The sequence below is a fragment of the Pipra filicauda genome, unplaced genomic scaffold (assembly GCF_003945595.2).
Source record: "Pipra filicauda isolate LSUMZ 115617 unplaced genomic scaffold, ASM394559v2 scaffold37_size4185640_pilon, whole genome shotgun sequence".
Taxonomy (NCBI): domain Eukaryota; kingdom Metazoa; phylum Chordata; class Aves; order Passeriformes; family Pipridae; genus Pipra; species Pipra filicauda.
Genome location: NW_024104509.1, coordinates 3,193,770 through 3,207,584, shown reverse-complemented (window position 1 = coordinate 3,207,584; position 13,815 = coordinate 3,193,770). Strand labels below are relative to the sequence as shown.

Here is a 13,815-nt window from a genome sequence, read left to right as displayed (position 1 = left end):
GCAAATTGTTTATATATGTCTGTATATCAATTAGACTTGAGACAACACAGTGTTAAAATATAATTCCATTGAGGGCCTAATCTTAAAAAAATGGAGGTCGGAGTTACATATTCCAATTGCAAAAATCCATTGCAAGTATATGACATGAAAGCAAACAAAAATGTCTTTCCCTCAAACTCAGTTTGGTAACAGAACTAATAACCGTAGCAACCCTTGCGAACTAAAACTTTTTAAGAGCCCTTCCACTCTGAAACAGGAAACCTCAAAGGAAAAAAGGGCTCCAAACAGAACTATACGATAAATATTGCCAATGCAGTGAAGGCTAGCCAGCACTTTAAATTTCTCATATAAATATCACAAATTGAAAGAAACAGTAACTTATTTTCAAGTGTTTTTCTCATGGAGAGAAATGTCAATATTTTATATTTTATTTATAGCTGTGCATTGTGCACTAATGTCCCACCAAAAGTGAATTAAACTGATTTCTTCCAAGAGTCAAGAGTCCTTTCTGTGCTGTGTGGTTTAATACTTTGCAGCTCTTCACTGCATTGTTTGGTTTGTTGTTTTTTATTTTTTTACTATAGCAGTGCACATGCCATTTAGTAGTTGTCGGTATTTTCAGTGCATGGCATGAGTTTGTATGTGGTGTCCTCATTTCAGTCATGGATTACTGCATGTTTTTAGTCTGATGATGTTTCACTGCATGCTATTTGATACAGTTTGTTCTCAAGCTTTTCTTGAGAATTGCTGTGCGTGCAGCAGCTTCTCATGCAAGATCTGTAAAGTGCTGAGGGATCAGTCTCACTTTACAGGTTATAGGACTGAGGAACAGCTGCACTGCTACATTGAATCGTGACTATGCAGAGTTATGTGGCCCCAAACCTTGCGCTACAGTGGCTGATCCAGATTTTCTCTTCAAAAAACCATCCCTACAATCATAAAAAAACTTAGGTGAATGGAGACTAAATAAAGTAAAAGGGTAAAAACCACTCTATCTGGAGGAGGAGACTTAAATACTCATTATTGGATTGAAGTGCTATTATCTGGCCAGGCTAACAGACCAAAGAGACAGCATAGTTGCTTGCCACAAGAGTCTGGTCATTCAGAGACTTTGGATCCCACCTTCAACCAGCCCACAACTTTTGTTTGGAATTACAAGATGTATAATAAAGTCTTCAGTCACAAGTTACATGTTTGGGCCCAATACATGCTGCAAAGTTTTTAATGCTAGGGTTCATTAGGGTTCATTAATTCCATCAATCTTAACTGAAGATTTTCCTCAATAAAGCATGAGAAAAACCTGTTTTTTCTCCTCTCCAATAGGAGATGATGTGCCAGTATGTGTTTGGGTGCTTCACCTGGGAAGTCTGTCTTGGGGTTAGATGTCATGCCCAATGCTTGCTAGATCTGCTTACACCTGTCTTCTGGGTAACGGTGGGTGGTTTGGCATTTGTACATAAAGCAAAGGTTTTGTAGTTAAAGCCCAAACTCCCATTTTCTAAGATAAGGTTTTAATAGGACAGTTAAGAAATACCTGCAATAGTTAATTTCTACAGGGCTAACAGTATATGATTTCCAGCAATAAAAGTGCATAAAATCCTACAAACTCCTTTATAATGTGAAAACAAGTTCCGTGCTGTGTGGATTACAATGCTCTCTTCTTATTTTAAATTTTCAGTGACTGCTGTATGTGCTCAGATCCTTGTGCCATTTCTGTCAATAGGTTATTAGCAAAAACAAAAGCTGGAGAAACATGAATATTGTTCCTTTTGGTGTTCATGCAGTCAAGTAATCAACTCCTATAGAAGTTTTGAGAATCAACAAGTAATGTTGAATGATTCAAAATGAAAACCTAAACACTTTTGAATAGGAGCAAATAACAGTTTCTGTTACTACTAGAGAAATTTGATGTTTTGGTAATCAAGGAAAGAACTCTGACAAATAGTACAGAAGTATAGATGAGCTGTAATAAACAGTATCAGTTTGAAACTGCAATAAGCAGATCCAGCCTGCTCCCTTAGTTGTAACAGCAGAAGATATAAAACGTCCTTTTGCTTTTACAAGTGGTATTTGACAGCATCACTAATGATCCCATCAATGTTGTGGCAAAGGAATTGAAGTACTGAGGCTTCAGGGATTAACAGCAGAGGCATAATTCTCTTTTTCCCCCTGGATCTATGTACCAGGGAAATAGCAGCAAGCACATAAGCAGGGATATATTATAACTCCTGAAAAATAATTTACATCAGAATATCAGAATAAAAAAAATATTTGAAAATGTACCTCACGGTTCATTTCAGAACCCATTTTGGTGATCCTTACAACAACTTACTCTTGTAAGACATTTTATTCCTTTTGGGTGGTGCCTCTGACAACCACCAAAATAATATGAATTCTGCCTTTGAAAAAAATTACGTAGGATATTTCACACTAATTCTAACTTGGCAAAAAAAGCAGTTTTAATGGTGCTGTATGGGACTACTCAGGCAAGTACTGAAAAAGGGTGCTACTTGCCAATACAACGTTTTGATACCACCAACCACTAGCTAAATTAGACCTGAGGCAAATTTCACTAAGAAATAAAGGAATCATTCTTTACTGTGGCTTTGAACAAGTTACCAAGGGAGGTGGTGCATTTCTTCATTACATGCATCTGTCCCAGGAAGACTGGATGTTTCCTCCTTTAACCACACATTAGCTGCTGAGATCAATGCCAGGGTATCCTGGTTGCTTTTCAGAGATTTTGGGTAGTCTTAGGTTCTCTCAGACCTTTAAAAATTTGCTTGAAATCATCACAGTTGTCTTTCTCTCTCTCTCTCTCTCTCTCTCTCTCACACACACACACACACCTATAAGGTGGGGTCTGATTTCTGTGTGCCCGGAGAGGTCCTTGAGTGATAGCTGACAGTGGACCTATTCAGTACATTCAGTCATATTCAGTGTGCTAGATCCCAGCCCCATTTAAAACTGGAAAAGTATTCCTGACTGCAGTGAAGCCAGAAATTCATCCAGCCTCTCATGTTATATCTACTCTATTAATGGTCCTTCTTTTTGTCACACCTACTTCATATACAGGTGAGGGAAAGAGGAGGGAAAACAGGCACACTAGAAATCTTTCAGTGTAACTCTAAGGGAAATCATGAGCTGCCGGTGTTGTGAGAACCTTTAAGCCTCAGAGCTACAGCAGCTCACACCACCAATCTGCTTACTTCCAGCTCCACTATTGTCAGGCAGACCTAAAGAGCTGAACCATTTTTTATTTGTTTTTTTTTTTTTATAGAAAGAAAAGATGGATTTTCTTAAAACACAGTTCTATGGTATATAGTGAATTCTGTTGCCCGAATTCGTGACTAATTAACATTCTATTAAGTGGGAAGGAAGACGGCTGGCATGGCATCTGCTTGCTCTGCTGCCAGTATATATGTTTGACAAAGTGAGGAGTGCAAGGACCGTCTGTTGTCTTAGCATGGCCTGTTTCTAGATGTCACTCTGACTGCTAGTGGTCACGGCAGCTCTAAATGTGATTCCAGAGTGCCCTGGCTTTCAAGAAACAGCGCTTTCAACGGGCAGGCTCTCTGTGGGAAACCTCCGGCAGCAATTTTCTGTGTGATTCAAATAGCTGTGTGTCTTGTTTTGCTTTTCAATAGAGCTCCTAGATGTATTTTTCAAATCAACCTGTGGTGTAAGCAATGGAGGCAGCGGCAGGCTTTGTAAGCCGCAGACCTTGTCGAGAAGGGATGAAGAGGCCTGGCAGGGAGAGGGAGAGATGCTTTCCGCCCGGCAGCGACAGCTCTTTCTCCCGTTCCTCCTGCCGGGGACACCGGAGCGCCAGGCGCCCGCCCCGCTCGCTCGGGCAGCACCGCGGGCAGCCGCCCCCGGCTGCCCCCGCCCGCCGGGGTCTGCGGCCGCGCTCCCGGGGACGGGCGCGCTGGCCACGGGCCCGCCCGCCGGGGCGGTGTAGGCTCCCGCCGTGCCTCCCGGCGCATAAAGGCAGGCGGCGGGGGCCGGGCAGGGGCAGCGGCTGGCGGCGGCACGGCAGCGACCGGCGGCGATGGAGCAGCCGGTGCAGACCGAGACGTGGAAGGCGCAGAGCCTGGAGGAGCTGGTCCGCATCCTCCACAAGATATTCGCCGAGGACAAAGTCAGCGTGGAGGAGGTGCAGGCGCTGATGGAGTCGTACGAGAGCAACCCCGAGGAGTGGCTGAAATACGCCAAATTCGACCAGTACAGGTACAGAACAGCACGGAACACGGAGACCCCCGGCCGCGCAAGCGGTGCCGGCGGCGGGGCTGAGCCGCGAACGGGTACCGGGGACCGCCGTGACGCAGGGCGGGCACCCCCAGCCGACAGCCCCTCCGAGGGGGCGAAGGGCAGAGGCCCCGGGGCGGGGGGCCGGGGGGCACAAGCCGGAGCCGGGAGGTGACGGGGGCGGGGAGCGGGCGGGGCGGCCGCGGCCAATGGCGGCACCGGCGGCACGGCCGGGCGGCGGCACCGGGACCCCGCAGCGGGCACCCGGCCCTGCACCGGCCCCGGCGGCCCTCGGCCGCGGTCCTGCCCGAGACACCGCCGGGGCGCGGCGCCGCTCCGGCCGCGGGGATGTCCCGAGGGAGAAAGAGAAGCTTGCCTAAGCAACCAAAATAGACGAATAAATATATACATAAATAAAGAGGAGGAAAGAGCCCAGGAGAAGCACATCGGCGGCGCGGGTGTTGCGCGGATGCTGGGGAGGGGGCGCAGTGACCCGCGCAAAGCGGGTGTTGGGTGTCCGTGGCTGCATGTCCTGCCTTACCAGGGGGTTGTGCCGCCGGCCCCTGTGCTCCGGTCTCGTCCTTCTGCGGCGTAGTGCAGGTCGAGACTTTTTGCTGCTCGCCAGTAGGAAGGAAAATACACATTAGGGTTTTAACTCGCTCCTACTTTGTTAACAACTGAATTATTCCTGTCATTGTTGACTTCTCTGTCTTAAACGACAAGATAAATGCATTTTATTCGAGTGTTTCCTTAAAAAAAAAAAAGGAACAAAAAAGAAAAAGAAAAAACTATCCAGCAACCAAAAGCCAAACATACACCCCACACCCCAAAACTTTTTCTTTTTAACCCTGCTATTATGCAAGCATCATTCTGGCTTGACTTTTCTTTAGCCTCCTTTCACCTCGTTTTGGCCATCCTCCATTCAGGACAAATCATGAAATTTGTAACAGAACATAGGAAACTAAGCATCAGGAAAATAAAGTGTGTTAACATTAGAAGAATGCATGGTAACCTTTTATTGATTGATTGATTGATTGATTGATTGATTGATTGCCTGCCAGATCTTCTGTACAGAAATAACAGCACTTGAAAAGTTTAGTCAACTTATGTTGACTTATGTTCTTATGTTCTTATGACTTATGACTGCTTGTGTTCTGACATCATAGGAAAAATATACCTACCTGATACATACACAGATTGTGGATGCAGTGAGAGGCAGCGTACAGACATAGATGTTATGCTTTGGAAGTAGTTTGTTGTGAGTAAAATAGAGGTGGTCTTATGGGGATGCTAATTTGAAAGCATTCAGCTGACATCAGTGCACTTTCTGTGTGCCCTTGCTTGCATCTTTCAGGAGAGGCTGAGGTGTCCCATCATCCACATAAATATTTTCTTTACTTGGCAAAGTAAAGAGCAAATAGTCATGACTATAGCCAAATTGAAATTTGAAGGTCCCACGGGGTTACTTGTACCATATCAGCTAGAAGCATCAGCCCCAGATCAAAAGAGCCACACTGTGTAAAGTAATGCATAGAGCAAGATCCCAGTTCTTTATCCAGTGACCTTTTCAATAGAACAAGATGAGCAGCAGCTCAGGGGAGGATTGCAGGAGAGAAAAAAGGAACAAACATAAGATTTTTTTAAAAGAAATTTTGCTATGATAAACTTAGTTTAGAAGTAGATGCTGGCAAAAGTTCCCTCACAAGTGCTTTATCCACACAAAAATGCTACAGTACAAGAAAGGGAAGTTTCAGGAACAGAGTGAGAGGACCATGTACAGGAAGCCTGACATCTTCATTCTTTGGTTTTTTTGGCTTTGTACAAAAGAGTGCTGTGTAACAGAAGGAAAGCCAAGAATATCGGAAAAGGAGCTGCAGAAGAATGTAACTATGTATTTTTCTTGTTTCATTGCAGTCCTATGTTTCATTGCAGTCCTCTGTTTCTAATTATAAGCCAGCTGCTGAAGTGACTTCATTCAATAACTATTTTGATTTGATCCTGTCTACCACTCTAGTCTCAGACTCACAGTTCCCAAACTCCAGTCATCTATGTAATGCAAAAGAAATATAATTCTAAAATATTAGATATCTACTTCTTTCTCCTTCCTAGAAAAACAACGCTTACCAAAAAAAAAAAAGTTAGAAATACAATTTCATTTTTTTCTAAATAAAAATTGGATTTCAAGAACAAAAAAGAAAAGGGATTTTTATATGTCACAACCTTCTTTCATAAACTTATTTGTATAATTTTGTCTTTTATAGGCATATCAGTACATTAAAGAGCAAACACTTTGTATTTCAGGTACACAAGAAATCTTGTGGACAATGGAAATGGAAAGTTCAACTTGATGATCTTGTGCTGGGGTGAAGGGCATGGCAGGTTTGTATTCAAAGACTATGGTTTTAGCAAACATATAAATCCACCATGTCTTTCACTGTCATACTTGGCTTTCTTCAGGTTCATATATCCCATCTCCTTCTTCAAAACAGACCATACTGCTGATGTGGCCTCCTGAGTTGTGTACACAGACTGTAACTTGGTTGTGTAGTCCTACACAGTGTGAGGAGGGTCTTTCATGGAGTGTTGGCTAAAGCAAAATAGGGAACAACAAAATTTGTGTGTTTTGACTGTATATTCTTACCTCTAAATAGGAAAACTAAGGAGATGTTGGAACACTTCTTTGTTTGCTGCAATTGAACATTTACAGTATTCTTTAGGGGATGCCATATCATCATACTCAGAGTGATATAGGAACCGAGCCCACCACCTCTACTTCTTCTGGGCTATTCCCATAAAGCCTGTAATTTGTGTCAAACAGTGTTTGAGTTGGATGAGAATTTGCTAGAGCTAGACTGAGACCATAAATTGCTATTGCTTCCTAAATGAAAAGGATCAGATTTTCTCATGGTCTGTGGAAGGACCACGACAACGTGGCATTTGTAAACTGTTCTGTGCCTGAAGCAAGCTCTGGTCTCTTGGCATCTCAGTTTGTAACAAATGCCGTTGTTTGTTTACCAGAAACAGTAATGTACGAGTACCAAGTTTTTGATTGAAACTCATTCCAGAAGGATCAAATTCCCCCTTCTCCCTTGCCCCTGATGAGTGATGAGCTCTCCCTTTGTCATAATCCCATTGACTACTATAACAGTCAGTCCAATATTTAAAGAAAAAAAAAAAGCCAAAACCACATTACATACCTAGCCCTTATATAGTCTCCAAATGCAGTAATTAAAACACACTTCAGAGCAAGAAGACAGATCAAGTAAGCAAACAAATCAGATCCTGTTGGTTTTTCATGTCTTGCCAGGAAAATAAACAGGTTAGTGTAGCTGGTTGTACTTAGTACTATCGGAGTGAGAAGTACCGCATTTTTTTCTTCAGCAATGCCTGTGCACCCCAGCAGTAAAGAGACCATAGAAATTAAGCGGAATTAGCTCATTTCTTCATGTTTTTGGAGCAAATATCAGGTATACTTGCAAGTTTATACCAGCCTCTACCTGGAATCATGGTGGAAGCATCATTTTGTTTCTTGGTGCAGAAGAGTTTTTGTGTTCTGAAGAAATTTTCTGTCCTACTCCTTCCCCTAGACTTTCTTTGTATTTCTCTGTGTCAAAGTCTTGGTTTGATCAATATCTGGCTATTCTTCTAATCCTGCTGTATGCGAGCTTATCTCAATACCTTTCTAAAGTAGCAGTTTTAAGTAGGCATACCTTAATGCATGACTCCTGTACAATGGAATTTCATTCTAAGGCTTCTGTCCAAGTACAATGTGCTATGTCATCTGTCTTGTTTGTTGTACTGAAATTAAATAAGCATATCACACTGAGTTTGGTTATTCTTTTTACATATATAGCAGCATCCATGATCACACTGACTCACACTGCTTTATGAAGATCCTCCAGGGAAATCTAAAGGAGACTCTGTTTCAATGGCCTGAGAAAAAAGGGAATGGTGAAATGACTAAGAAATCTGAACGGGTTTTGAGGGACAATCAATGTGCCTACATTAATGGTAAGCTATTAAGCTTGTTTTGACAACTACCTACCATGAGTCCTATTCCTAAAAGAAGAGTTCATCTGCTCTCTAGTCTCCTACCTTTAACAGTATAATACTTTCTGAACAGTTTAAGATTGTGACTCTCTAGATTCTGCACAAACCTGTATTTAGATTCAGTAAAACAACCGCAACAAAAATGTTCTTTTAACTCACTCTTAAGACATTGCAGTAATTGCCTGACTCTCTAATATGCTGGATATCTCCTCTAGACAAATCAACCTTTCAGCACCATGCTTCTAATGACTAAAACTGCTTGTAAACAAAGGCCTTGAATAGTATTTTCTAAGAAATAAGAGAACCAAAGTTTAGATAGCTTAATCACCTTGCTTTTTTCCAAAGAAATAAACCTTTTGCACAGTCATGGAAAATCTATGTCAATAATGTAAAACCTGTCTATGAAATAAATGGATCAGCCACGAGCAGAGGCCCCCATTCTCAGTGCTACTTCTTGTCCAAATCAACAAAAGACTGTAGTGCTGAAGTGCAGTGTCAGCAGAATTGAAATTCCCAATCTACAAAAAATTGTCTGATTACACAGGTGTTGAGAATGACGAGGACCCCACCAGTAAGACTGCCTAGGTTCCTAAATCCATGCCATCACATGTATCTGTAGCTATTACCACTCTGTGTTATGCTGGAGGTCAACATGGAGTAGCCATCTGGGTGTAATGTATTCTGGTGCTATGAAAGACACTGCACATCATGCTGAACAGCAATGAGTTTGACAGAACAAAGGTCAAGCACCAGCAAAGTGGGTCATCTGCCTTTTATGTCATGGGTTAAACATTGGAGGACACACCTGGTGGGGCTGAGCTTGGGAACTTCCCAGTTGGAGGAAGCCTCATGTTGGATTATGAAGTTAGCCAGGGTAAGGCACTGGGGAAGAAAGACTGGTGTTCTGCAGCCCTCTGTTGAAGGTATGCCACATTAAGTGGCATAGGGCAGGAAACACAAAAAGGATCTTGACACATCTGCTGATGTTCCCATTCCAGGGACAAGGGTTCTCAAAACACCATCAGGTTTTCTTACCTATGCAGTTCTTTTCAGTGCAAACAACTGCACGCTGAGTGCATCTGATCCAAAACTTCCTTGGTTGTTTTTAAAATTTGATATTCAGTTCTCTGAGGCAGTTTGGATCTCTGCCATGTTTCATAACAGATGTTTTGGTTTAAACACAACGTGTTAAACAAGCAGAAGGAAAATACTGACAGTGTGTTGATCACCATAACTACATCAGTAGTAAATGTCTTCACGTTTCTATTGCATGCTTCTAACTTAAATGTTAGAACTCACTAAACTCTGTTTATTTGGGTTCTGCAATGATGAGCACAGATTTAGGACTTCCCCCCCCACACACACACTGCATCCTCTATAAATAAAGTATGTTAACAACACTTAGGTCTTACCTTTCAAATGTAGTGTTCAGAGTGTACTCATGACTCTCAGGGTATCATGCCTATGTTGCACAATATAGGTCTAGGTATTACATAAAAAATTCAAGTACAAAAGCCTGAGTTGTTTTTACAGCACGATCATAAACTTAAATTCAAAGTCTCTTTTAAGTAACTCAAAAACTCCACTTCAGTGTAGAATGGACATGGTTTGTTTCATGGATGTGATTTTTCATACCTTACATTTCTATGTAATAGTTTGATTTCTACTCCACCAATGCAGTGACCACACAATATACAGTGCCTTGTTTTGCTATGTCTTCATTTATGTTTACTATTCAGTTATGATTGGAAGTATGGCAGTCACTACTAATTTGTCACCTTATTCAAAAGAACAAACAAATTTAAAGATTGTTCTCCAACCCAATAAACTGAGAGGATTAATTAGGAAACAGATGCCTGTAGTAGAAAACAACTATACCCCTGTCCACAAGTTCATGTTGCAAATGCATGCAGCTGATTCTTACTGTGACTGATATTCTTCTTACTTGGGTAAGGATTAGCAATACAAAGGCTTTTTCCCCATAAAATGTCTTCCTAATTTTTAGAAACACAAACCTTCCTGCTTCTGAAGCATCTATATCAACAGCTTTCCTAGGGTAGTAAATGAACTGGAAGTCCCTTGGAAATGAGAGCTAGAAAATTACTGACAGTATGGTCTTCCTTAAGCTTCTTGGGATTCCTATTGGCCTTTATCCTGTGATGGATAATCCAGAAATTGTATGAACTGTGGAAGGCAGTAACTCATTTGGAATTATCAGTATATTTAGAAATCTGTGCTAGAGAACAGGAGTCAAATTCCCTGTAGTGAGTTACTTGTTACCCATAAAAGTGCGGGCATGCCTAATTGCTCATGACTTTCAGTTTAGAAAGCATTTTTCCAGGCAATTAAGGTCTCCTTAGATCTTCCTGCTAATACAGTTTCTTGTTCCATGCCCTGGCTGGTGTAGACTCCATCGGCCTGCACCGCGTGGAGAACATAAGCCACACAGAGACTGCCGTTAGCCTGCACTTGTACAGCCCACCCTTTGACACCTGTAACACCTTCGATCAGAGGACTGGACACAAGCACAAAGTCACGATGACTTTCTACAGCCAGTATGGGGAAAGGACTGTCTGTGTAAGTATGAGATAACACGCTATTCATCCAGAACTGGGCTCTGAGCCCCTGCAAGGACAGTGCCAGGGGCTGCCCTCTCGCCTGCACAGGGCAGGGCCCCAGTGCCTCAGGACAGGCAGGATGTCTGGCAGCTCTGCCCTTCCTGGGGGAGCGCCATTTAGGACCAGCATAAAACCTGTTTCCAAGTACAGCTTGATTTGTCGATTAGCACTTCTCTTGTGTGTAGTTCCCTGCTTTGTAGCTTACCTCCTCTTCGTCATCAGATCAGTTCTGAGCAGAGAGGAGGATTAATGAGAAGTTCGCTGCTAGCTAAGCATCTTCAGGCAAATGACGGTAAATGCAACCTAGTCAATGGAAAACTGTGAAGTAGCTATGTTGTTTTGGACAGCTTTAGTCAGGTGTAACATTTCCTGACTAAATTGCTCTGCCAAAGGTGAAGCATCACATTTCAAGTGAGAGGTTTTAAATCTGGTAGCTTACTGTAAAGTAAAGAATTCTCTAATAAATTTAATTATTTAAAACCACAGCTTTCACACAGTAAGACTTGTTCGGAAACGGAGAGGAGCCTGGTTTTTGTCTGCATTCTTGGGCAATGGCATGAAATTTTATTTGGATAGGAAAGAAATCTTAAGGTTATTTTTAGGATGACCAAGCAAGGACATCTGGGAGAGGTTAATAGGATTCCTTTCAGCACTATTCCATGCATTGGGAAATATAACTACTTATATATGGAGAAAGGACTGATTCCTGATGTTCAGCCGCAGAGGTTCAAAGACTGTTTTGTTAGATATTGAACACTTTCATCTTCCATTGAATCCAGAAATTCAGGGCTCAGGATCTTCCTAGAGTGAGTCCTTAGTAAGATCCAGTTAAACTTTTATATAGTTAACAAGTATAATGTAATTTATTTCTTTGAAGCCTGTCACATTACTGAACAGCTGAAACACAAATTTTGACCTTCCAGAGTTTGAAAGATCTTTGAGAAAGTAAACTTGAATTTATAATTCAGATTTTAAAGAGTAATTATTGTGGAAAAATGTTGAACAAAATTAATGCAAGGATTTAGTGTTTGCTTTCTTTTTAAGTCTTTATTGAATATGAAGTATGTAAGATAGTAAGTGAGACTAGATGTTTTAACTTGGACTGTTTTCCTGCTCTGATCTTAACCCTCTGGCACTGTTTGTACCTTTTGTGGGAAACTGGATCTGGCTTACAGGAAAGAGGTAAATACTAATCATTGGGTCTCTTTCATGAGTTCCTGTAAATGGAATTCCAGTACGGGTGAAAGTGGTAGCAAGGCTGGGCCATGTCACCGCCTGAAATGACTTCATTCTACAAAACTCTTCTAGTCTCTGTGACTTGGTTTCTGGAAAGCTGACTGGAAAAGCAAATTTTCTTCTACTTCCCAGATCACAAAAGGATAGAGGAAGACAGAGAGCTTTAAATTAAAAAATACCAGGAGACTAATGTAATGTATATATTGTATAATGTGTAATGTATAATGTGTGTCTTTTATGAGTGAGAAGATCTGCCTAACTAAAGCATATTCATTGCTTCCTCTTTGTCTTAATTATTTTGCGGGTAAAACACAAAGGTAAATCCCTAGTGACTTCTGGCCATGATTAAGTCTTGATTAACTAGCTCTCCAGTAAATACATAATAAGTTATATAGGCCTAATAATAAAAATAGTATGTGTGTCAAAGGACTTGCCCACGGAAGTAACTGCACGATTCAGGTACAAACCATGAGAATACCAATAGGAAAGTTCACTGAGGTACAACTGATTTTGTTGACTTCCATGTCTCAGCACATCAGTTTCTGCTGCCAGGAATTTTGCTGGGGGGAGGTAGTATATCTTTTTGCAACCTGTCTTCCAAGCTGTACATTAAAGCAGTTTCTGTCAAAATGAAGTAGAGTAGACTATCTGGGAGAGAACACAGCCTGAAGGAGGAAGTCCCTTCTGTCCTGGGCTTACTCATGGTCACACAGAGCCAGCCAATAGACAGGGTGATTCTGTCAGGCACATACTGTCTTTCACAAAACTCTGACAAGAAGAACTGAAAATAAATGCTGTAAGTATTTTAAGGTCCTGAGCTACTCTGGAAACAAAGGTCCATGATGAGACTGTGAAATAGGTGGTGACTATCTCTTTCCCTGAAATAACAACCTCTCTCTTTCCTTTTAGGCAACAGCAGTGCCACAGGAGAACAACTGAGAAGCACCAGCATGCATTTGCATAAGACCTGCTGAATCTTTAACCAGGGACAGAAGACTTGCATGGCTAAGGTCGACAGCCAGATATATTTTGATACCTTGTACATTGAAGAGTACAGTAGGGAAGCTTCCAGGCCACCTGCAGTTTCCTCAAGCAAATGCCGATTATGGGACACTAAGCTCACTAGTGCCATAAACTACTTCAGAGGTTAGATGCCTTGTCTTAGGCTCCTGTCAGAATTAAGTAGTTTGTTTTCTAATTCTAGCCTCTTTTTAGCTGCACTTTTGATATCACACTGAGAATATCAGAAATAGGATTTTTAAACATCATCTGACACTTCTCAATAGATCTATGGGTATTTATGCTCTCAATGTAATTAGTAACTATATAAACTTCTAAGCTTCCAGTCACTTGTACCTATGTACACTAGATACAACTAACAGTAGCTTTTTGTTTAATTAAGTCTTTTATGTTTTAATGCTCTAGGCCATCTCGATAGTTTTGTGCATATTTTATTTTTATTTTTTACAGTTTAATTTTTCAGATCTTGTTTTAAATAGAAGCAGAGAAGTGCTTCATGCACAGTGATTTTCAAAATTGATTGCACAGAGATTTGGCTTTTAACAAGACTAATCATACTTAGTTCAGCTAATGTCCAGTTCCCAACGTATTCTGTATAGTTAATGAAGAAGAAAACTGAAATAAAACTGGATTTGTGCACAGA

At 41.4% G+C, this 13,815-nt stretch overlaps 1 protein-coding gene across 1 annotated transcript; it reads left to right on the top strand.

The window, feature by feature from the left end:
* Window positions 1-3,939: 3,939 nt before the first annotated feature.
* On the top strand, window positions 3,940-13,815 carry CDO1 (cysteine dioxygenase type 1). The gene is made up of 5 exons (XM_027752168.2): window positions 3,940-4,230; window positions 6,550-6,627; window positions 8,102-8,259; window positions 10,706-10,875; window positions 13,062-13,815. Exons 1-5 carry the CDS (start codon window positions 4,052-4,054, stop codon window positions 13,089-13,091), a joined length of 615 nt encoding a protein of 204 aa, XP_027607969.1. The 5' UTR covers window positions 3,940-4,051; the 3' UTR covers window positions 13,092-13,815.